Source organism: Mustela erminea, chromosome 13 (assembly GCF_009829155.1).
Source record: "Mustela erminea isolate mMusErm1 chromosome 13, mMusErm1.Pri, whole genome shotgun sequence".
Taxonomy (NCBI): Eukaryota; Metazoa; Chordata; class Mammalia; order Carnivora; family Mustelidae; genus Mustela; species Mustela erminea.
Genome location: NC_045626.1, coordinates 4,348,286 through 4,373,391, shown reverse-complemented (window position 1 = coordinate 4,373,391; position 25,106 = coordinate 4,348,286). Strand labels below are relative to the sequence as shown.

The window sequence follows — 25,106 nt, the reverse complement described above, 5'->3', positions numbered from 1 at the left end:
TCTTTTAAAAAGCAAATGTTTTTCATTTTTAGGAAGTCTAATTTATCCATTTGCTTTTTATATGGACCACACTTGTACTGTCATGTCTAAGAATTCTGCCTAAGTCTCTTCAAAATATTTTGCATTTTATATTTATATCTATGACCTATAGTTGGGTTACTTTTTTTTTTTTTTAAGATTTTATTTATTTATTTGACAGAGAGAGATTACAAGTAGGCAGAGAGGCAGGCAGAAAGAGAGAGGAGGAAGCAGGCTCCCTGCTGAGCAGAGAGCCCGATGCAGGACTCGATCCCAGGACCCTGAGATCAGGACCTGAGCCGAAGGCAGTGGCTTAATCCACTGAGCCACCCAGGTGCCCAACTTTTTTTTTTTTTTTTAATCAACTGTGAGGTTTAGTTCAGGATTTATTTTTCAACTACTAATGTCTAATTGTTCCTGAACCATTTGTTCAAAAGGCTACCCTTACTTGATCAAATTTCTTCTGCATCTTTGTCAAAAACCAGTTGGAAGTATTTGCATGGGTCTACCTCTGGGTTCTCTACTCTGTCCCCTGAACTATGTGTATGTTTCTCTGCCAAGGAATGCACTTTCCTTGATTGCTATAGCCATCACCCAAATCTTAAATTTGGTGGTGTAATTAGTCATGAAAAAGTTTACACAGGAAAGTGATCCATTCTGATGTACCTTTTAAAAGACTGCTCTAGGGGCGCCTGGGTGGCTCAGTGGGTTAAAGCCTCTGCCTTCAGCTCAGGTCATGATCCCAGGGTCCTGGGATTGAGCCCCGCATCAGGCTTTCTGCTCAGCAGGGAGCCTGCTTCCTCCTCTCTCTCTCTCTCTCTCTCTGCCTGCCTCTCCGCCTACTTGTGATATCTCTCTCTGTCAAATAAATAAATAAAATCTTTTAAAAATAAATAAATAAATAAAAGACTACTCTACTGTAGTGAGAGTCTGCTGTCCCAGGCAAGGGATTCTAGGTGAGGAGCAATGTTGATCAGACCAAGGAGACAGCAGGAAAGGTGGGAAGAATTAGTCAGAATCTGACTCTATTATAAAAGTGGAGACCACAGAATGTCCTCCTGGACTCGTGTGGACTGAGAGGTAAGAGAAGGGTCAGATATGACCTCAAGGTTCTTGACCTGAGCCAATGGACAGGCCTGTCATCAACTGAAGTGGGTAAGGGTGACAATGGGGACAGTTTTACAAGGGAAGGTCAGCTCAATTTTTAATATATTAGATGTAAGGGGCCTAACAGACATTCAAGTAGAGATGTGAAGCGGACTGTGGATACAACAGTCCCAAGGCTAGAGAAGACTTTCCGCCCTGGAGATACAAATTCAGAAGCTGCCAGCATATTCAAAGTCAGGACACTGAAAGAGATGGTCCAGGCAAAGTACAAAGCACAGGGCCAGAGGGCACTCCCCTGCTGAACCCTAACCCGGGAGGCAGGAGAGAAGGGCACTGGGAGCCACAGGCAAAACATGTCTCCAAGAGAGGGGAACACTAGGTCACGGGGTGCAGGAAAATCAAACAGAGGAGCCTTGAGAACGGAGCAGTGGCATTACTGCAGACCTTAGCAAGAACGGTCTGGGTGACAGAACAGCAAAGACAGACTGAAGGCAGGAGGCTTAACAACCTTCTCGAGGATTTTACTACACAAGGGAGCAGAAAACCAGCACCAGGAGGGGGAAGTGAGGAGGGGCTACGTGTGAGTGTGTTTGAGGACAGCCCCAGGAACAGCGCTTGAACAGGAGCAGGAACCACCGGGTGAGGTGAGGGCTGAGGAGGCGCTTGCTGAGGCAGCAGGACGAAGGGACTCTGGGTGAGCAGAAGGAAGGGGGATCACTGGCTTGTGGCAGAATGTACTGGAAACCCCTGCCTTTGACTCTCCACTGCCTTCTCCTTACTTCCTGGGAGCCAGGCTCGGTGTCATTCTTCCAGTCCACACACCCTGAGGCGATGCCGTACTCTGAACTCTCCTAATAAAGTCTCTCCCGTCTCTAAGTGTTACGTCTCGGGGGCGGACTTCCATGCCAACGTCTACAGACTAAGAAAGGATCATGTCATAATAAAACTAGAAGGTAACATTTGTGTGGAAAGGGAAAAAAAAAAGGACATAAGACAGTATAGAGAATGTGTCTTGTGTCCCTCCATCAGGGAGACACATTAACTGAGCACTTACTACATGCCGGGATGCAGAGCAGTGAGTAGGACGGACTGGGGCCCCACTGCCTGGTGGCAAGGCCGCAAGCAGGCAAATAGGAAAAACAGCAGGTACGGAATGACGTATTAACAGAGAAGCAAAGCAGGACGATGGGACAGAAGATCCCAGTCCTGGGAAAAGATCCCGAGCTGGGAGCTCAAGAGGGCAGTGATCAGGGAACACACACCATGCAAAGCAGGAAGCAGTACAAAGGTTTATGGCAGAAACAAGCCGGACGTGTCTGAGAAACAGAGAGGGCCTGAGCGAGGGGTGGAGGACAGGGCGATAGTATTACTGCCTGCAGCGGGGGCCAGATCATGCAGATCTTATTAAACCAGGACACAGAGATGGGATTTCATTATAAACGCAACAGAAAGTCATTGAAAAGAATTAAGCAGGGAAATGGCAATCTGTTTCCACAAAAGGAAGTTCTTTGATTTTCTTCAAGAAGTTCCATTCTCTAATAGAATAACAACATACGTTCCTCAAACTGAAAACTCAAAGCAGCCACCAATTTGGCGGAACCCGTGAAATCCTGGAGACTGGGTGAGGTCCTGCTCTGAGTCCATAGGACAGAGCACCGCAAGGGCATGGCAGACACACTCACAGAGCAGCGAGAAGACAGAAGGGAAGCAGCCAGAAAGGGGGGAGACCTCCCGGGGGGCTCCTGAGGCTGCAACGTTCAGCGGAATGGTGACACAGGCAGACAAGGCAAGGCAGGGTGTCACACACAGCACCGGGGCTGAGGACCCACAATCGGTGAGGGGGTGGAAGGGGCAGGCGGGGATTAGCTGAACCCACGCGGGGGATTTGATCGGAGCAGAAACCTCCTCAGATTTCCATTCAGAACAAGCCCTCCCAGAGCACTCACTTAAGAAGCCTGTCCAGAACTGCAATTAACTCTTCACACATACCTAACATTTACATACACAATCTCTTCCTTAAACAACAGGACACTGATTCTTAAGACCACCTACGTGTCACTTGTGTTAGGAACAGGGTCCTTGAAGACTCCACCAAGACACTCTGCGTGAAAAACCTCCTGTGAGAAACTGAACGGCTGTAACGCAGCACAGTAAAATAACAACAGACAGAAAGGCAGGCACATTTTTACTCGTTGACCTTCTCAGGGTTTTCTTTTTGTTCAAACATGTCCATTCTCAACTCCCTTTGCTTTCTCCCTGGTTCCGGCCGTGACCCCTGGACATGGGGTGGAAAACTCAACGCAAGTACCGTCAACTGCGGACCACACGGGTGGTTCCTGTCTTCTAAAGCTCTCCGGGTCCTCGCGGGTCTCACGCCCCGGCCACAGCGTCCGCTCCACAACGTGGGCTGGGAGTCCTGCAACATGGACTTAAATCCTGGCTTTGTCCTCACTGGCCGTGTGACTAGAGCAAGTCCCTGACCTTCCCAGCCACATTTCTCTTACGTTTAAGAGAATACCAACTCCAACCTAGGAGGATCATTTCGGGGATTAAAAGTATAAATGCAAAGGAGGGCTTTGTGCACAAAAAAGCACTCAGCATACTATCTGGCACATTTTCAATGCCAATCAGTATTCAGTGAGTGTCCCCTGCTATCACTTTTACCACTAGTCCACTGGGGATCTCCACCAAGGGAGGGGTACACATGACATTTAGTTAACACTTTCTGAAGACAGAAGAAGGGAAAGCAGGCTGGGTGTCCTGTGTGTCCAGGGGAATTTTCCACACAGTTGTGCAAAACTCACTGAACAGCCTGCCCGTGATAACCAGCGGCAGGGACTGCAAGAAACAGGTGGAAAAGGACACTCTAGACATCTGCTGCCAAGGAGCAACAGGTTGCCACCCCTAGAAAGCCAGCACAGGAGGCCCTTGACCGTGCCTGGGGCCATGAATGCCCCCCACCGCCGCCTCTCCCACAGCCACCCAGCATCCCGCCCCTCCCCAGCAGCAGTGCTGGCTCAGGGCCGGGCCGTCCTTCTGGACACGGAGACCTCATGGGCCTGACTAGAGACACAACTCGGCACGCGAGGACGTGACATCTCGCTGTCATTCCCGAGCCGTCAGCTCCCCCTGACCGGAGATCACTTTCCAACAGGCTGCTCGTACCACATTCTACTCACCCAGAGTGAACTGAGTCCCACATCTTCAATTCACTCTCCTGGTCTGGTCTAAGACACAAGCAGCCAGTTAATAAATATGAGCACATAAACAGCAGTTCCCAGGAAACCCAGGTTCAAAGCTAAAGGAAAGAGCAGCACACTTCAGCAAGACACAGAGAAGAGCCCTGAGCCACTGCTACGTCCAACCTCATCGTTCTGCTGCTACCTCCGGCCACTTTTCCTGAGTGCTCCAAACTGGACCAGCCCTGGAAGTTTTAGGATAAAAAAGGTGTTACTTGCCACAGCTGCATTTTTAAGAAAATGTATATGCTAAAGGAGGAAAAAAATGTTTCATATGTTGCCCTGCTGAGAAAAATACACATCCAAGTAATTCCAGAGAGAAGGAGGGTCATCAGTTCTCTCAGCTACTAAAGAAAACAAAGGTCTGGGAGAGCAAAGTCTCACTAGCGTGTAAGCCGGGGCTGTGGCCACTCCTGTGATCACCACGGGCACTCTGGGAATATGGGACAAAATGCAAAATGCGTGTAACTTCCCACCCAGCGATCTAGTTTACAAAGACTCACCTAGGGAGACATCACTGGTGGCAAACAGCACAATGAAATGTGCAAACAAAAGGTTTGGTTACATAAATTATGACACATCTACCCAATAAGAAAGTGGCCAGAAGAATACAATTTACTGACACAGAATGGTGTCCTCCACGTATAGGGGGACAAGATAGATTACCAAATAGCATGCAGAGTATTTTATCATTTACGTACAGCAAATCCCTGTACAAGGGTGGATGTGTGTAAAGCTCCTGGAAAGGTGTTCATCGAGACATTCACGGCGGTCACCTTGGGCAGGGGAACTCGGTGAGTTTTCCCTTGTTCTTTCCCACAGGGTCCAATTCCTTAGAGTAACATGTATTCCTTCCCCCACAGCAATAAAGTTGTATTTTTAGGGCACCTGGGTGGCTCAGTCAGTTAAGTGTCTGCCTTCAGCTCAGGTCATGATCTCAGGGCTCCTGGGATTGAGCCCCACATTGGGCTGCGTCAGACCCTCTGCTCATCGGGGGAGTCTGCTTCTCCCCTTGTCTCTACCCCTGCTCATGCTCTCTCTTTCTCTAAAATAAATAAAAATGTTTTTAGAAAAAATTAAAGTTGTATTTTTAAAGACGCCAGAAAAGAGAGGATACCCATAACGCACAGCGCATATTTCTCAAAAATTATATTTCAAGTGAATATTTGTATTTTGAACCACTTTTGCTTTTAACATTATAATTCGATATGTGTTCCTACTAAATAAATATTGAACCTTCCATACAACAAAATTTTAACTTACTTGGGAAGAAAACTTTATCATAATCAAAGTATTTATATATTTTCCAAGTGCTTATACACATACTGTTCTAATGTTCACAAACTTGATACAAGGGACAGAATAGTTCCCATTTAAGAATGAAGAAAATGATCTACAGATTCTACCTGACTCACCTCAAAACGGGTCTAAGATGAGACAGTTTTCTTAACCCCCATCCAACATTTAGAATGTCTAGCAGGAACTGGCTTGTTCAAACTTCATTATATCCAAAAGGCACCCACTGCAGGGCACCTGGGTGGTTCAATGGGTTAAGCCTCCGATCTGCGATTACCACTCAGGTCAAGATCGCAGGGTCAAGGGTGCCTGGGTAGCTCGGTGGATTAAGCCTCTGCCTTTGGCTCAGGTCATGATCGTCAGGGTCCTGGGATGGAGCCCCGCATCGGGCTCTCTGCTCACAGGGGGCCTGCTTCCCTCTCTCTCTCTCTGCCTGCCTCTCTGCCTACTTGTAATCACTGTCAAATAAATAAATAAAATCTTAAAAAAAAAAAAAAATGCAGGGTCATGGGATGGAGTGCCCCCTCCCCTTGTCCTGTCAGGTTCTCACTCCGCAGGAAGTCACCTTGTACCTCTCCCTCTGTTCCTCTCCCAGCTTGTGCATGTGCACATAGTATCTCTCTCCCCCTCTCTCTCTCAAATAAATAAAATCTTAAAAAAGAAAAATAAAAAGGTACCCATTGCTTGTCTTCTATGGTTCTGGAGGACTTTTGGAATAAAGACACCTGCATTCCAATGTCTTTGGAATAAAGACACCTGCATTCAATGAGCATTATTTACTCCTTGATTTAGCCAAACTGGCCTGCATAATCTCCTCTCCCTTCCTTTGGAATTTCCATCCACCTTAAAGATAAACAAAAGTCAAAAGTTAACAATCTCAAGTGTTGCTTTTTATTGTTACGTTTTTAATGTTTCAAAACAGAGTAGTAGCTCACAAGCTCTCTTGAAACCTCCTCTCAAAAGTAGCAGAAAGTTACCAAGGGGGAAAAAAATGCAGAAATATAAAAGACCCTGCCCACAGGCTCACATTCCCCAAGTAGATTTGTGGCTCTGCCGCCTGTTTATCCAAGACACCTGAACCACATTTACCCCTATTATATTATATTTTACCCCTATTGTATTATATTTTCCACATTTACCCCTATTATATTATATTTTCCTCCTACAGGCTTCATTATTTTCTAAAGTTTTATTTACCAAACTATGAATGTGAAATAATAACATTCCTACTTTATAGTCATCAAAGACATATTTGCAACCATAGCTCTTTAGTACTATCAGATTCAGAGTGTTATTAGTTTTCCTCGAAAAAAGCAAAGGCACTTAGGATTTAGCCCTAAATATGTCACCCCCTTATCAAGCTATACTGTCCTTGTGTTTTTCAGAATTAAGGGCTTAAGTTTTAAGAACCCACTTTCTTCCTGGGTCCAGGAGAACTGAGGGCCCCAGGATAGGAACCACTGGTTTCTGAAAAGTAGGCAACCATGTTCAAGGAAAATAACAAAAAATAAATCTCTACATCAAAACTTGCTAGTATGAACACAGTCTCTGAAAGCAAAAACGAACCAGGAACCAACAGCTCTGTGAAGCAGAATGCTGTTAAAGGAAATCCAGGAGGACAAAAAAATGTGCTACAGAAACAGGGAGGCACCAACTTTACACAAAGGCATTCTCCTCTACCACAGTTTTTAGGAAGATACCAATTTTATAAATCAAACATCTACTGACTGGAGCTGAAAGCAAGTTAACATAACTTCATCACTTATAAAATGCTTTCTTCTTGCCTCCCACAACTCTTAAAAACTGAATACACACTGCTGCCTAAATCACAGAAAGGGAAAAGCAAACCATTTTTTTTTCCTCCTGGCCCCAAAGGCCTACGTTTTCATTTCAAGTAACTGTCCCTCAAAGCTCTATAGTCGTTAGTCCTGCTAATAATACCATCAGGTGAGACAAAACCAAGCTTCATGAAAATAAATTTAAAAACTAGAACTGAGGACTGAAAAAAAGAAAATCTACTCTAAAAACTGCAAGCAATAAAATCCTGTAGGTCAATAGAGATAGTAACACAACACCTGCTGGTCCTCAGCGTGCCATTAACCATGAGCCAGCCTGCCCTCTCAGGTTATCTCCCGTCCTCTTGAACAACAAACCAGTTTTTTTAGGCTATTATTTCAAGAGATAGAGCTCATTGCACAACTTAGAAACTTCACCTGTGCTCTTGACTGGAAGCATATAATTTTTATAATCCTTTCTCATTTCAACATCGCCTGCCAGATTTACACCTTTACCTAAAATCTCCCATTAACACTCAGCTACATAAGATACTACAGAAAACGAGCCACCAGCCCACCCTGCACCAAACTAGAGCAGGGGTTTTCATGTATCCACGTGTCTGGTATTGTGTCATGTGTTTAACCAGCATTGTTTTAATTCTTGTAATAAACCCTGTGACGTAGACACTACTACCATCCTCCACTTTACGTTAAAATAAGGCATCGGAGACACGGAGAGTGTAGATAGCGGAGGAGTACCCCCTTCCACCCATCACACTATACATTTTCTCAACATGAATGCAGGAAAAAATACTCTGCCATGAAAAGTCTTATTGTCCATACAGACGGGTGAACTCATAGTAGAGGGAGATCTAGAGCCCGTAATGACTGAAAGTTCACTTTAGAGGTAGGAAGTCCCTCACTCCAAAAGAAAAAAGAAAAACCTTTCCTACCTAGGTAAATTAGGGAAAGCAGAACATTCTTTAGTGAACACAGAAAAGTTTCATGAAATCCTGGAGCTTTTAAAATGACGTAAGAAATCAGCAGGGGAGGAAGGAAGAGACAGATAACCTGGAGCCCTTTCTCTGCTTCAAAAGAAGTTAAGAGATAAACAGTACTGGCAGAATAAAGTAATGGAAACAGGACAGATCTAGGAAGAATTTTACACCTGGCAGAGTGGCCTGCAGAAGCGGAGAGGATTTGTGTTTAAGATGCAAGAAGCCACAGGCAGGAACCCTAGGATGGGGTCTCATTCCAGAGAGGCCTCCACTCCTGCCAGTGGGTCCAACTGCAAAATGTCAGCCACTTTGCTCTGCTACCTTAATCCAGTCCCCACTCCGAGCACCTGCGTTGTTTCCAGCCTGTCACTGTGGGCTTCAGGGCCTCTTTACAGAGCTCAGGCCAGAGGCTTCACACCACCCTCCTGGGTCTGCTCCCTACTCAACTAAACTCCGCGGACCCCAGCACAGCACTGTTTCCAGTGCTAGTCCTGCTTCCTCCAACAGAAGCTTCTGGGAACAGAAATGATGCATCTTCCTCTCGGGTTGTAATCTCCTGATGGAGACGCACTCGAAAGAGTTCAGAAGATACTGAACTTACTGATCAAAAGGAAGGGCACAACGCCCAGACAGCAGTGGCGCCCCAAACTCAAGTCACAGGCAGGCTATAAGGGGGAGCATTTTACCAAGTACCAGTTGAGAAAAGGAAACAGGAACCACCGTAAACTTGTTTTTATTTATCTCACTATAAATAGTTTTTAGTTATCTCACTGTGTTGGTTATCAAATATTAGTGAGAAACTCATTTCACTGCATTTTATCTATTACCTAACACATTCTTCTCAAGCTACATTCAGAGTACTGAAAACGATTAAACAAAAGAATTGGTCCTCCGCTAATTTACCCACCCAACAGCTTGTTCACACCTTTTACAGTTTTACTCAGAAAATTCTGTGCAATTCTCTTTCCTGCTTCATAAAAATGAAATGTAAGTGGCTTAAAGTTTAGTAATCTTCTCTTCCTTGTTATCTCCTTCTGAGAAATTTACCTTTAAAGTTATGCAAAATACATTTTTAGGACAGTGATTCTCCACTAGGAGTGATTTTTGGACACTTGGCAGTATCTGGAGACAATCTGACTGTCACAATCAGGGAGGGAGTGCTGACATCTGGTGGGGGGAGAGGCCAGGGCAGACGCCGTACAACACAATGGACACAATAGAGCCCACAAAAGAAGGAAGAAACTTCTTTTTCCAAAAATATCCTATTACTATTTCATAAATGCTGTTCTTTCCTACAGATAGAAACAAAGAAAGCACACGCTAAATCTTAAAATTCTAGAATTACACATACCATGGGAGAGGAAAAAGGAACAGGTGAAAGTAGACCTTTGGCATCAGTTAGCCCTGATGTAAGGGTGCCAGGTTATGAACTCCTGATGCTTTATGGCCTGTGACTAGGTAGGAGGGACAGATCAGGTGTGCCTTCCTACTACAAACCACTCCTCAATCGGAACACTATTTTATCTTCTGGCACACCACCAACTGGCAATTTAGGAGTAAAATATCTTATTAATAAACATCACTTTCAGCTTTTTTAAGACACAGCTTTTAAAAAAAGTTCTCAGCAAAAGTCCCTTGAGGTAAATTGTAATTCAGCTGAGACCAGGCTGTGACTTCCATTTCCCCTCCAACTCTGTAAAAAAATTAGCATCACTAAACATTCTCCTTTGTTTGCGGGGAGGAGCAGGGGTGGGGGGCGGCGAAGGAGGGTAAGGTTGCGTTCGGATTTACGGTTCTAGCTCGCCCACAGTGATAAAACAAATCCAGAAGTAGCAAAGAAACACCCTAGAATTCACTGCAAACATTGTAACCTAATGCAAAGAACCTCATCAAAGCAATGTTCTCCTTTAAGATAGGCCAAGTTCGTGTACAACTCCCAAAGCTCGAGCTCAAGTCCCACTGGCGGTTCTCACCACCCACCCTTCCTTCTGCCTCAGAGCCTCACGCAGGCGGGGTTGATTCCCCAGTCCCGAGTCCAGCACCGCACCTCGCCGCGCTGTCCTCCCCGGATGCGGTTAACAATCCCCGCACTCCTTCCCCGAGAACAGGCTGCGCGTGGGGGGTGCGGGTGGGCCTGCGGCTGCCGGGGGCAGCGGGGGCGGACTACCCCCAGCCCTCGGGACTCTGGGTCCTCTCTGGTGGGATCTCACAGTTCTCAGGGCGGGTGGTCTCCAACCGGCTTCTACTGGGAATCCAAGTTCGAGGATCCTGGTCTCCGATGGAGCCCCAGCCCCCGTGTAAACCCATAAAGGGTTATTCCAAATCCTTCCGCAGCAGCGCCCCCTCCCAGGAAGGCAGCTCCGGACGCGAAGGTGCTCCCGACCCCGCTCTAAGCGGTGCTCCCCGGCGCGCGGAGGGAGGCAGCTTCCGCCCGCGCCCGCACCCGCACCCGCCGCTGCTGAGATGGCTCGCGGGGCAGCGACGCCGGCCGACGCGCGGCGGGACACTCCCGGGGGCGCACGCCCAGGTGTGCAGACCCCGCGGCCGCTCCCAGGCGTGCGGAGCGGGTGCCACTCAGGTGTCCGGATTCGGGGGGCGCCCCACGTGTGTGAGCACAGGTGCACCCACAGGTGCAGACGGAAGGAACGCGCTCAGCGGTGCACGCACGGGCGAGCGCGTTCCACACAGCCGCACACTCGACCGCGCCACGCCGCGAGCGACACACGGTTCGCCGCCCGGAAACCCCAAACCCAGCCGACGTCGCGTCTCTCCAACTCACCTCCTCCAAGAACTTGGTCAAATCGTACACCTTGTGGTGCAGAATCAACCAGGTGCTCTTGCTGTGGTTGTGCTTCTGGATCTCTTCCAGGGTGTAGTACTTGACAGTCTGGTCCGACTGCTCGGCCATTTCGGAACGCGGAGAGCCTCGGGCCGTGCAGACACCAGCGGAGCCGGGAGGAGCGGAGCGCGCGTCTCAGCTTGCTGGGCCCGGGACATTCCCGGGCCCCGGCTCGGCGCCCAGAGCAGGGCGGCCCGCGCCGCGGAGGGGGCGGTGGCGCACGGCCTCCGATGAGTGGACAGAACGCGTGTCACTCAAGGGGCCCGCCCTCGGCCGACACCGTCCGCCAACCCGAGCGCGCCCCCGCCCAGCGCGCGGGCGTGCACTGGCTGCGGAAGGTGCCCTTCAGGCCTCGGTAGTTGGAGCGCGCGGAGGGCGTGGCGAGCTGGGGCGGGGCTTCCGTTGCGTCTGCGCAGAAGGTTGAGGGGCAGGGGGCGGAGGGCGCCTGACGTCGGGTATCTGCGTGGGGCGGAGGTCCAAGGGTGGTCGGCGGGGGCCCGCGATCGCACGCCACCCTCGCGTCGCTTTCGCAGTCGGGTCAGACTGGCCAACCCTGGATGTCACTGTGTAACCAAGTCGCTCCACTGCGAGTCTGTTAACTATGAAAATCTGTTAACGTGATGGGAGAGTCCCGAGCCTCGGGGACTTAAAACACGCAGTGCCATCACTCTGCGTCAGAGAACGTGTGCTGCGCAGCATCGTCACTCGGGAATTGTGCCGGACATTCCCCTCCCAAGGCGTATCCAATCCTCACAGGAAGAAAACCCAGGGAATTGTTTGTGCGGTACAAAGAAAAACGTCCTAGTTACTCCTCAAGCTCTGAAGCGCTTCTCCGCTGTTGACACTGACTGGGCGAGTACTTGCGTTAGGGTCCCCTCTGTCTCTTCTCAACGGCGTGTTGTTTACATAAATCCCAAAGGATCAACAGCACTAGGATTCCAGAACAGCAACTCCCCAGCTTAGGGAGCACTCATAGGAAGATTTGCAAATGCTTGGGGAGGTCTTATCAAGTCATCTGTTAAGGTCCTTTTCAACAACGGTAGTGAATTCTTTAAAAGGGCCTACACAACAGGTTACGCATGTAGGTCATGCTCCTAGAGACTCAACACAGCTCGTCCATGTCAGGAGCCTCATAAATGTTAGTTCCCTTCCCCACTGCTTACCTCCTCCAAAGGAATGCACGGCCATGGAGAAGGAAACTTTTCCAAGCTTTCTAAATAGCCTTTACAGATGATGGAATACACTGGTCTTCATATATTGAACCAGCCTTGCATTTCTGAATACACCCCACTTGTTTATTGCTAAATTATATTCTCTTAAAGAATTTTTTATCTGTGTTTGTGGGAGAAATTGGTGTGCGGTTTTCTTTCACACATGGTATTTATCTGGTCTGGGTATCAGAGTAACACTGGCTTCAGAGAATGAATTGGAAAGTATTCTCTATTTTATGAAGAGGTTTGTAGAATTGGTTTTATTATTCTTTAAAAGTAGAATAGGTAGAGTTCTCCAAGGAAGCCATACCGGCTTGCAGATTTCTTTTTCAGGAAGTTAAACTATGAATTTAATCTCCATAACAGACACAGGACTACTCAAATTATCTGTTTCATACTGGGAGAGTTGCAGTATTTCATACTCTTTAAGGAATTGATCCATTTCAGCCACTCATAATACTCCTTTATTAACCATTTGATGTCTGTAAGGTTTATATTGATATCCCATGTTTAATTCCTGATATTAGTAATTTGTGACTTCTCTCATTTTTTGGTTGTCAGTATTGCTAGAGGTTTGTCAGTTTTACTGATCTCTTCAAAGAGCCAGATTTCTTTTTTTTTCTCTCTATTTTTTCCAACTTCATTAATTTCTGTATTAGTTCCATCTGTTTACCTTATGTTTATTTTTCTTTTTCCTAGTTGCTCCAAGCAGGAGTTTAAATTATTGACTTGACACTTTTTCTCTTTTCAAATGTTTACATTTCATGTTATAATGCTCCTATATATTTTAAAAATAGTAAACCAGATTACACTACTTCCCTAAACAGTTTTTAGAACAGCTAAATCTTCCCATGACTTCTAGCAGAGCACTGACTCTCTTAAGATCATGGCTATATCTATAATCCACCATCAATATTGTTCCAGATTTCAGTCTCAGTTCCAAATCCAGAAGTGGTTAAAAACAAAACTTTGGCACTAGTGACCTGGATCCTGCCCCTGGTTTAGTGATGATTTATTCAGAGATGCACAACTATGAGCTTGTCAGTTACCTATTCTAGGCATATCACTTATAATATGCTTAGGACAAGGTCTGGCACATAGAAGTCAATAGATTTTAGCTAGTGCTGCTACTATTATTCTACAAGGCTTCCTTTTTCTAAAACACAGGTATGAGGAAACATCCTATATGGTAGGTGCTCCAAGGTGAAGTAAATCTAGGCAAATTTGGAAACAAACCTGAGAGATTAAAGAACACAAATACTTATAAACTCCTGACTTCCCCTCCAGCAAAGACATTTTTATAAACATTTGGAAAACCAACACCACTTCTAAAGTTCCTCAGGTAAAAATGTACTGTAAAAAGAACTGTTTCTTTTCCACTATAAGCCAAAAATAAGCAAACATAATTACATTTTTTATTCATTTTCTACTTCTGTCAATCATGCACAAGATGTGCTTGAACAGCCTTTCCTTGCCCATTGATAGTTAAATTCTCCATTATACAGGTAAACCATAGAGAACTGGTTCCCTCAAACAAATGGGCCCTTCAACAAAGATGGGACTCCCAATTCAAATATCTACAGATAATTTGCATTATATCCAGGCCTTTTAAATACTATATTAGCAAAATTTAACTTTCTCCTTCAAAAAATATCTAAATTTCTCATCTATATAGCCTATCTTGTTGATTTCTAAATAGTTTCCTATTAGCAATAATTTCCAAAATTTTCTAAATATATTACATTTTTATTCATTTTCAAATAAAGTACGTATGGCTTGAGGCTGTTTCTATCCATGTATCATATCAAATTGTCAATTGAGAATCTCTGTTCAATTGGACTGCAGAAGCAGAAATGAGGAAGAGAGAGCAATGGGTATTATCTGATCACAAAGCTCATCAAATGTCTGAAGTTCATTGCTGAAGTAGGGCAATTTTCCTAACTTCAAACAATAATTATATAGCTTATTGAAAATACATTCTTAGGCACATTTTCCTTGTATGTCCTTCTTTAGAAGCAGGCAAATAAGGAGAATGTTTGATAGTAGGACATGGCTGCAATATATTTTTTAAAATCTTTTTGTCTATAGCACAAATAAACAGAACAAGAGCAAAATGGTATATATAATGAAAATTCCAGGTATCCTATTTAACTTTGTAAAGGGTTTAGGGTTCCAGACAGTTCTATGAAACAGTTGATGGTGTATTTCCCAAGTAAGAAGCTTGCAAATTATCCAAGTCATCCTCAGAATTGATATCACCAAGTCCCAGAGATTTTCCCCCTTAAATATTTAATGAGTTGTCTCCTCTTTTATCCCTAGTACCATTCTGCCAGATCTGCCTTTCATGATTACTTGCCGACCTGCTTACAATACCTTGACAGGTTCTCCTTCTAGTCTTCAATTCCTCAGGTCCATCTTCCATAGAATAATGAATCTAAATTAAAATCTGGTCACATCACTACTTGCCTAAGACCTTCTAAGGTCTCCCAGTAACTAAAGTTCCCATTCCTTACCAGAGCATCCAAGATCATTCAAAATCTGCTTCATTCCTGCTCCTTCTTTTGTCATTTCCAGCTCAAACCTACAGCCTAACCTAGCCACAGTGAGATCTGTCGCTGGAGACACAGCATTCTATCCTTACTTCCATACCCTTGTTCAAGTCTCCTTTCGCCAGAGGACTCTCTTCATTCCTTTCTCTTGCCCTAGAACTCAGGGCCCTTTTTGACTCAGCTTAGTAGTCAACACTGGAGGAGGCACGTGCTGATCACACTCCTCCCCTCTCACTAATGCCCATTCAATATTCCTTGATTCTCTGATTACCACACACTCACTAAGTCATCAGTCTACACCTCTGCCCTTCTCACTGGGCCAAGAGTTCCTCAAGGGCAGGGATAATTGGTCACAGCTGTGTCTTCAGCAGAGTGCCCAGAACTCAGTGTATGCTCAATAAATGTTTTTGGATGAATACGGGTATAAACTTACATAGAAGATTGCATGTAAGTACTTGGAAATGTCACAATTTTACTTTAACCATACTGAAAAATGTGGATTATCTGTCACTAGCAAGAGGACTAGCTAAGTTTTCTAACTTTTCCCAAGACACATACTAAAGATAAAGCTGTTTTCTTTCTTTCCCAGGCTAGGACACACACAAAAAAGAGAGGCTAAATGCAGCAATAGCATGAAAATAGTTTAAAATGAACAATGTGCACACCTAGGAGCAATCCAAAGTGCTCAATGCATCTGCATAAGTGTACAATGTGAATGATGGAGAGGGCAGGGGAGTTCTTGCAAACTGGAAGCGCCATGCCAGAAGCAGTTATTTACCTGAATAAAAATATCACTTCCGATCTCTAAAGCTGATGCTACAAAGAAGTAAATATTAGTCTCTGGATATCTTTATTTCCCTAATCCTCTTACTGATTACAGATATCACTCCCTGTCACCCACCACTCCTCCTTGGCACTCTGGTTTAAGTATGAAGATATAGCTCTCTCTTTGCTTTCTTACAGCAGGGCCAGAATATTCAAATGAACCTTGCTAAAGGAAGCAAAAATAATTTTCCACCACATACAATGATGCTAGAGCCTGAGAGACTCAATTCATCTTTAATAAATGCAGCAGTGATGTCAATTGAATCAGTTCATTAAATTGTCAATTCTCCTGTGACCACGAGGCACACACCCAGTGGGAACCCTTACTAGGGAGAAATCATACAGGGTCCCAGTCTCCCTCTCTATGTTTGAGGACAGCTGATTATGCTCTACCACAAATAGGCTCTTAGACATCCAAACTCTTCAAATTCCAGGTCAAGATGCATGCTGAACACAGCCTCAGTCCCCACCTGGAGCTTAGCATCCTAGTTCCAGATCTGAATAAAGATTTGACTCTTTCCCAGGTAATCTTTCTCAGAAATAACCTTCATTTTAATGTGGTACCTGCCTAACCACAAAATATGGCCCAATCTTTGTGTGCTCAGTTTAAACATCATTTAACATAATGCAACAACCTTGACCTTCATAGGTGGAATCTTTAAGAGGATTCTTTCCCATCTTGAATGCCTGTGAGATAAAAGGAAAAACAATAAGTGACTCATATAACCTGGTAAATTGAATAACCATGTCCACAAGGTTGTCATCAAAATGTATCCTGTCAGTAAAGTTTTTCCCTAGATAAAAATTCTGGCGCTATGACATTTTGTGTTTTACTAACTAAAAACAATGATGTAATGTTCATATAAGTGAATGCACATACATATTTTGAAGAAAAATAATATAAATGAGCATCAATGAACGCTTTGACTTGGGGACTATGGGCTCCTCCTACACTCCATCCTTTTGTCACCTAAAAATCATTCATTATGAGCCTGAATTGCGCTTATTGTTTCCTTGCTTATAAAAAAATTTATGCACATATAAATGTATCAAGAAACAATTTATTGTTCAGGTTTTCTTGGAGAACTACTGAGCTTTATAAAAATAGAATTATACAACTATTTAGCATTCTCTGACTTTTTTCTGAACAAGAATGCTCTTCACTGCATTCTTCATAATAATCCCAAACTGGCAGGAATCTAATTGTCCATTTAACCCCTGAAAGGACAAATTGGGGTCACCTGGGTGGCTCAGTGGGTTAACCCTCTGCCTTCAGCTCAGGTCATAATCTCAGGGTCCTGGGATCAAGCCCCGGATCAGGCTCTCTGCTTGGCAGGGAGCCTGCTTCCTCTTTCTCTCTGCCTGCCTCTCTGCCTACTTGTGATCTCTCTCTCTCTCTGTCAAATACATAAATAAAATCTTTAAAAAAAAAAAAAAAGGACAAATTGAAGTATATATACACAATGGAACTCTATCCAGTAATGAAAATGAATGAGATGCTGCTACCCTCAATAATATGGATTTCACAATCATGTTTACAAAAACAAAAAAGCTAGACACAAAAGAATTCATGTTGTACACTTCCATTAATATAAATTTTCAAAAGAAGCAAGATTAACTTATGACATTAGCAGCTGAAACAGTGATTACCTTGGGGTAAGTGAGGAAGTGTCTGGGAGAGGAAATGAAGGAATGTTGGAGATGCAGGTAATATTCTACTTTTAGGTCTGACAGGTTGATAAACAATGACAGTCTTTTTTGAAAAGCCATAAAAATATCTACTTATGATTTATTCACATTTTAAAAGATTTATCTATTTTGTTCCATAAGGCAACGTTTCATTTTAATGGACTAGAACTGGACGTAGTACTTGGGTGTTTGGTGATGTGGGCGTATCTGAAAATTGCAAATCTTTAATTCTGCCTTGTTGAAACTGTTGAAGCCAGAGACCATAAGTTCAATAGCAGAGGTATTAAGAACATGAAGTGCTGACAGGTGTGTTTTGCAAATGAAAAACACTAGACTTTACCTGTACTTAAACTGATAAAAAAAAAAAAAAGCTAGTAAATATATACATTTATTTAAACTGAATCTGTATTAATTTTTCACCTTGTCCTAATGCAATTTTTTTCTTCCTGTGTGCATATGCCAGGTAGGAATAGAGACCTTCCTGTCTTCAAAGATTTGTTTTAATAATTCCAATGACTGCTGACATAAAACCAGACCATAAAAGTTTAGGATAGGGTGCCTCAATCCATTAACTGAAGGACTCTTGATTTTGCCTCAGGTCATGCTCTCAGGGTCAAGAGATCTGGCCCCGTCTTCCGCTCCACATTCAGCAGGGAGTCTGCTTCCTCTCTCTAGGCCTTGGGCACAGGGGAGTCTCTCTTCCTCTCAAATAAGAAAAAAAAAAAAAATTAAAAAGGTCAAAAAGTTTATTTGCTGGTATATTTGATTCAAAAGCACATTACAATCGGTCACAGGCTGATTTTGGTGGCCACTCTTGTGATAATCACTTACGACGGCCTCCCGGCTGGCGATGAGTAACCAAACGCCTACCGAGCACTTCCTCCTGAGTAAGGAAGATACCTACGCGCACTCCTCTTGGCCAAAGCTTATTTTGCAAACACAAAACAAGTGAACTACCGTAGTGGGCCAAACACATACCAGGTCCCATCCTTTCACAATGCACCTTCCTAGACTGGCGAAATGCGAGGTTCAGAAATGGCTCTTCTCTGCATAAAAATACCCCGGCCCTCAGCTAGGCGGTCGCCCTCCCCTCCAGGAGCTTACACTGGAGTGTCCCCGGCCCCCGTAAGGGTTTCTGTTCTTCCTACACGGCCTCTTGGTGATCCGGCCGCGTGGTTTCAAACCGTTACACGCAGATCCTCTTCACTTCCCAACACCCACGTGCCCGGAACCGCACCCCTCCTCACCTTCATCCCCAAACGCACTCCTCCTTCCTCCAGGGCCTTCCCCTTCTCAGCCAACGGCAACCCCGTCCTTCCCAGTCCGTGGGGCTCGACCTGGCTCCTCCGACACCGCAGGCCAATGCGTGTCTGAAACGTACTCGTTCCTGACCCAGTCCCCCTGCCCAGCCCTCCCCGGATTCAGGCCGCACCACTGCTCGCCTGAAACACCGCCCTGGCCTCCTTAGGAGGCTGCCCCTCCCGCTCCCGTCCGTTCCTCCGTGCCGGTCTGTCCCTTCTCAGCGCTCCTAGAAAAGCTCCAGGCACACAGCAGGCGCCTCATAAATACCCGTCAAATGGAGGAGGTGCCCGAGATGGGCTTGCCGCCAGCTGCTGCTCCGCAGAGCGCTGCACAACCTTCCAGTCAGGGACGGTTCGGACTCGGCGGGCCCCTCATGGGAGGGAAAGGGCGCACTTACCTAGGTGAGCGCGGAGAGCAGGCCAACGCCTACAGCTCCCCAGGAGACACCCTGTGCTCTCCCTCCACAGCTAGAAGGCCTCTCGCCCCAATTCCGCTTTCCCGCTGGGGCCAACCCCAGCTCTTCTCTAAATGAACGCGAGGCGGCGTCACCAGTCACCAGCGTTGGTGGAAAAAGCCGAGGTGCGCAAGGCATGCCGGGGAAGCACGAGGCCCCTGGGGCGTGGTGGGGTATGTGGGGTATGTGGGGCGTGCCGGGAGCGCACACGTGCCGCACGTGCGTGGGGCTTGCAGGAATTCCTGCGGCGCCAACGACAGCGAAGGGAGTGCAAAAGAGGCGGCTGAGGAGTATGGGTATCCCAAGAGGGCACATGAGGCGCGTGGGGCACGCTAGGAGCACGTGGCGCACAGTGCATGCTGGGGCGCGTGGGCCGGCTGGGAGGGTGCGTGGGGCGTGCTGGGAGCACCGCCGAGAGCTGCCAGGAGAGCGCAAAGGAGGCGGCGGAGGATCGTGGGTGTGCCAGAGAGCACCTGAGGAGCGCGTAGCATGCTGGGAGCACGTGGCGCGCGGGGCGTGCTGGGGCGCGTGGCCTGCCGGGAGGGCGCGCGGGGCGTGCTGGGAGTACAGCCAAGAGCCGGGAGGAGATCGCAGAGGCGGCAGGTGAGGAGGACTGCGAGCCCTCAGAGCAAAGGGCGAACGTCCCTGTGGAGATGTCAGCGTGAGGGATGCAGAGAGGCAGCACGGAGGCCCTTGTGGGCCCTGCCATCTGCCGCACCCCTTCCTCACGCCAGTGTGAAGGCCTGTGGGTTCGCCTCACGAGGCGGCGGCTCTGAAGGCGCTGCAGGTTCTCTGTGAGCGGCAGGGAGCGTCGGCGGGGGGCCCGTCCCAGCGCCCCGAGAAGCGCAGCGCATCTCTGCGGGGCGTGCTGCTGGCGCTAGGGTGGGACGCGGCCCGGACTCCGGCGCGCCCGGCTAATTCCTGGAGGCCGCGCTCACACAGCGTCGCCAAGCTGAAGAAAGACCTGGAAGGGCTTCCCGCGCGGCCCGTCCCCGCCCAGAGAACACGAGGCCCGCGGGGGGCGGGGTAGGTTACGGGGCCCCTGCGGGCCCCTGTGGCTTGCTGACCGCACGTGTCGCCGGCACCTCATCCCGCGCTGAGACTGAGCTGTGCGGCGCTCTGCGCGGCTTCCGGGGCAACCCGGGGAAGGGGGACCGGCTCGGAGCGCTGCGGGTTTACCGCTCCTGACCTCAGGACGCGCCCACGGTAGCGCCGAGGAACGGCAACCGCTCCCGGAGTGCTCCTCGGCGGGGCCCTGGTGCTCCCGCGCGGCTCTCTGCCGCCGCCGAAGGCCGGCGCGATCTCGCGGCGCCTCCTCCGCGGGAAGGTGTTAAAATCCGCAGGGGTCATCTTAGGGGGAAATAGGTCAGACGTGAAAGTGGGCCGCGGCCGCGGGCCTGCGGCTCTGAGCTGCGTTCTTCCGGGCACGCGCAGCGTGTGCTCGGCCGCGCCGCCCTGAGCTGTTCGCGTGATGCTCTGCCTGGTGCGCTTTGGTGCCCTTTATCACAGTGCTTCAGAGAAAGTGGGTTTTAGGCGAAATTGCGAAGGAGGTTGTCTTTGTCTTGGAACTTGTACTTTTTTAAAAAACCTTTTCATAACAGTAAACGTTAAAATAGAGCAGGAAAGCGGAAGGAAGGACAGTTTCTACTTTTAACGCTATGGGAAATCCCATTGATGAGGTCATTAACAACGTGTGGGAATTTGTGTTAACCTGAGAGTCGTGTCCCTAAGAGAACCAAGTGCTCCTCTAGAGACGAAGCTTTGAAACACTCCTTCTTGAATGAGGAAGCTGCATGGGAGCCAGCCAGAAGGCCACTGTCCGCCATCGCCTTAGACCCCAACACCTGTGGTTCCTGAGATCCTGCGGAAGACTGGTCGTATTCCCGATTCCCGGGCGGATCCGTGATTACGTTTCTTCTTAAAGGGAGAAAATGTGTTGCTGTTTAAAAATCCGAAGTGTTAGACTCTCAGTTACCTCCCCCTGCTGTGTGTGTGCATGTGCGAGAAACTGAGCTTAACTCCGCCACTTGCACATGCCAGTTTTCTCTAATGCCCAGGACAGACTTTGGAGGTATGCTCTGTGAATTACCAACTGTGAAACGGGTCCCAAATAGAAGTTTTAAAGCGAATTAACTGTGGAAAAGGAAACTGAATAGCAAAAATTAGACATCCTAGTAAATACTTCTTTTCATGTAAAAAGATGAAAAATGTATTCAAACTTGAAATGCTTTAAAGATAACCTGAAGCAACAGAAGACTTCACTATACACTTAGATTTTCAAAAAATTAATACTGTCATAGGAGATACTTTTTTTTTCTGAAAACAAAATGAAACTTAAGAATAGCCAGGAACTTTAGCATTCTTTTTTTTTTTTTTTTTGAACTTTAGCATTCTTAAATGAAGACAATGGGATAGAAATATATCTAGTATCTAGATCAGAGCAGGCATTTGATAAACAGTAGCTCATTTTTGTGTTATTACACTCAAGTTATTTTACTTATGGTGTAGAACTTCAGCCTTGTAATTCTATATTATCTTTTTGGAATGATGAAAAATTTCCAGTATGTATTGTGATGTTGCATAACTGTGATACTAAAAACCATTGAAATTGATAATATAAAAAGGTAAACTGGAGGTTGTTTGTATTACATCTTAATGATGTTTGTAACATGTTCTAGCAGGTTAAAGATTTTATTTATTGAGAGAGAGTGTGTGTGCATGGGAGAGAGGGGCAGAGGGAAAGAGCACCTCAAGCAGATGCCCCACTGAGTGTGGAGCCAGGCTTGAGCTCAATCTCACAACCCTGAGATCATGATCTGAGCCAAAATCAAGAGGCATTTGCTCAACCAGCTGAGCCACCCAGGATAAACAGTTCTTAAGGGTAAAATGGTAATGATATTTAAATGCTAAAGTCTGCTAATATTTTTTTATTGCCTTATTCCAATACAACATCAAATATTCTGTGATGAGTTCATATTAAAACCCTTTGATAAGATATTTCACTGCTATTTTATTGCTGTTTGTTTATTTTTAAAGGCCTGGCAGCTGAGACATTCGGTCAACAGGAAAATATGAATGATTCTAGGCAGCAATCACTGTTCTTCATCACATCTCCAGATTTACACAAACTCTGTGCTGTCAGGATAATACTGAGTAATGAGGTGGCTGATACTGAGATTAGAAGTACACAAATGAAGATATGCAGGTAAAAAATCCATTTTATAAGTAAGGCTTTCTAAATTTTTTGAGACCTATTAGAGCTGTTTTGGAAGTATCTCCTTTAAAACAAAATACTCTTTTTTTTTTTTTTTTAAAGATTTTATTTATTTATCAGAGAGAGAGAGAGAGAGGAGAGAGCGAACACAGGCAGACAGAATGGCAGGCAGAGGCAGAGGGAGAAGCAGGCTCCCCGCCGAGCAAGGAGCCCGATGTGGGACTCGATCCCAGGACGCTGGGATCATGACCTGAGCCGAAGGCAGCTGCTTAACCAACTGAGCCACCCAGGCATCCCAACAAAATACTCTTTTATTTAATCTGTGTATATAGCTTTAAATAAAAGAATTCAGTTTTGTTCTGACCAGATAGATTGGATTACATTTAGGGAAGGACTTAAAGTATCTGTGATTGAGTGTCACATTATTGAATTTTTATATTTGTGACTTCTCGTGTGATCTTTTTAAATTTTTTATGGACGTTGATAAATTAGTTTCTCAAAAACTTAGAGGTAGAAATTAATAAATATTTACAGAGTACCTGGTGTTTATGAACACTTTAGGAGATACTATAAGCATTTTTGATTAATGCAGTTTCTTAATTTGCAGGTCAACATAAGATAATTTCTGTAGAGTATTTCTCCAAGAATTATTTTGAAATGACCCAAGATTGATTGAAGCCTAAAGTATAACTCCATGATTGCTAAGAACCCACCATTTATTAGTCCCTTAAGTTATTTGAGTCAGTCAAAGAAGGACTCTTAGAATACAGATAATATCCGTAACTGAATTTCTTGGAGAGGAACAAACGCAAGATTGCTAGGAGCCAGAAATAAAGAAGATGCTTTTGGGGGTATCCTCCCATTTTTATCTCATTTACAAAAGTTTTCTTCTCCCCAATGTATAGTTTTTCAGTAAATACATCCAGGAGCCTGTACCCTTTGTGCTAAGGTATAATTTGATACTTACTGGACATTTACCTGTGACTCCTTTGGGAAACAAATGGGTGGGAAACCTGAGATTTTCTCCTGTTTACCCTCAAACTGAAGGTGGCCATGCCCACAGAGTGAGGTGTCTTGATTCACTGTAGGCAATATAGGCTTAGCTATGTCAAACAAAGGCAGGCCTTGCAAAACCAAGTATCTGTTGCATCTGGTTCTGCACAAGGGGTCTTAACAGAAACAGAAGTGCCCATCTAACTTTTTGAGGTAACCCCTCCCCACTACACACTCTTATTTTTTTAAAGTTTGTTTCCTTGATACTAATTTTGAAATTTATTGTGGTTTTATCCACCTTTTCCTTGATCTTTAAAACAAAATTATTATTTTTTTAAAAAGATTTTATTTATTTATTTATTTATTTGACAGAGAGAAATCACAAGTAGATGGAGAGGCAGGCAGAGAGAGAGAGAGAGAGAGGGAAGCCGGCTCCCTGCTGAGCAGAGAGCCCGATGCGGGACTCGATCCCAGGACCCTGAGATCATGACCTGAGCCGAAGGCAGCGGCTTAACCCACTGAGCCACCCAGGCGCCCCTGAAACAAAATTCTTGATGATAATTTGAATTGTGATTTTTGTTGTAAGTTCATTTGGCTGTTGAATACTAAAATGAAACCACTACCTACTTTATTTAGGCTTGGAAAAAATTTCTTTTTTGAAGGAAAAGCATCTAGTTAGTAGTTCTAACATTGAAGTAGTTGATAATATCACTGATAGATAAATCCTTAGACTCTTGCCTCCTGACTACCACTTAAAAAAGGAAAACAGGAGTAGAAGAGCTGGATTCTTAACAACATTAAGATATCTTCAAGTCTCTCTTTGGACAGAAATGGAGTTTTAAATGAGAAATCTAGGTTCACGGATGAAAGAGATTGGGAAAATCAGATGCAAGGACAATATTCACATCAATATCTGAAAGCTTATAACATTCTTAAGTCTTGGCTGAGTGGCTAAATGTTCGAGTTACCATGTTAAGTGTGAGGAGAGATACAGAAGTCTTTATAACACAATCTTTCCCTAGGAAAAATGTAAACTTTTGAACTAAGCAATTTTCAAAATGTTCTGATAAGTAAAATCAGACAGAAGGCAAGTCCACTTAAAATTGTATGTTTCATCTCTACAGACAATTGCTGTTTTTGCATCAAGATATTCTTACATCACCTGTGCCTGGAACATTAAGCCAAATTTGGGTAGTGATGGCGGTTAGTATTTTAAAATTTTATGAAGTGTTATTACTAATTATTGGGAGCAATACTGATAAGCAATAATTCAGGTATTAATTTTAGCTCAAATTGAAGGTGGTTTATGAAACCAAATTACCATGTTATAGTTTGATTGAACCATTTATAGACTTTAACTGGTATACCTGATGTTTAAAATTCATTTTTGTGGTTCTAATTTAATATTTAGTTTGTCACAAGCGCAAAGATAAAGACTATTAATGAATAAAATATAACATAATTTTAAGAGCATGGCCTTAATATTTTTTAAAATTTTATTCTTTAGAATTCTACTTAATATAAAGGAAGAAATTTCCTATTCCAATACATCTCCAATTGTTTTAAAGAACTTAGATCAACAGTTTATTTATTTACA

The 25,106-nt window shown here is 45.2% G+C and overlaps 2 protein-coding genes across 10 annotated transcripts in view; one reads left to right on the top strand and one right to left on the bottom strand.

Moving 5' to 3' along the window:
• The window catches only part of LOC116571747 (cytochrome b5), a 41,983-nt gene extending 30,493 nt beyond the window's left edge, over window positions 1-11,490 (bottom strand). Inside the window, exon 1 of one of the 3 annotated variants that reach the window (XR_004277980.1) lies at window positions 11,213-11,490. Coding sequence is in view for 2 of the 3 variants with exons in the window: in XM_032310054.1 (XP_032165945.1) it covers window positions 11,213-11,341 (129 nt within the window). In the remaining variant the exon portion in view is untranslated. The remainder of the gene's footprint in view (window positions 1-11,212) is intronic. The other 2 variants (XM_032310054.1, XM_032310055.1) reach the window with 2 other exon arrangements.
• Window positions 11,491-19,845: 8,355 nt separating this feature from the next.
• C13H18orf63 (chromosome 13 C18orf63 homolog) overlaps window positions 19,846-25,106 on the top strand; it is a 30,229-nt gene continuing 24,968 nt past the window's right edge. For 4 of the 7 annotated variants that reach the window (XM_032311471.1, XM_032311466.1, XM_032311465.1 and 1 more), the window contains exons 1-3: window positions 21,048-21,373; window positions 22,339-22,507; window positions 24,634-24,712. In XM_032311471.1, the coding sequence (XP_032167362.1) occupies window positions 21,352-21,373; window positions 22,339-22,507; window positions 24,634-24,712 (270 nt within the window). In that variant the 5' untranslated portion in view covers window positions 21,048-21,351. The other 3 variants (XM_032311467.1, XM_032311469.1, XM_032311470.1) reach the window with 3 other exon arrangements.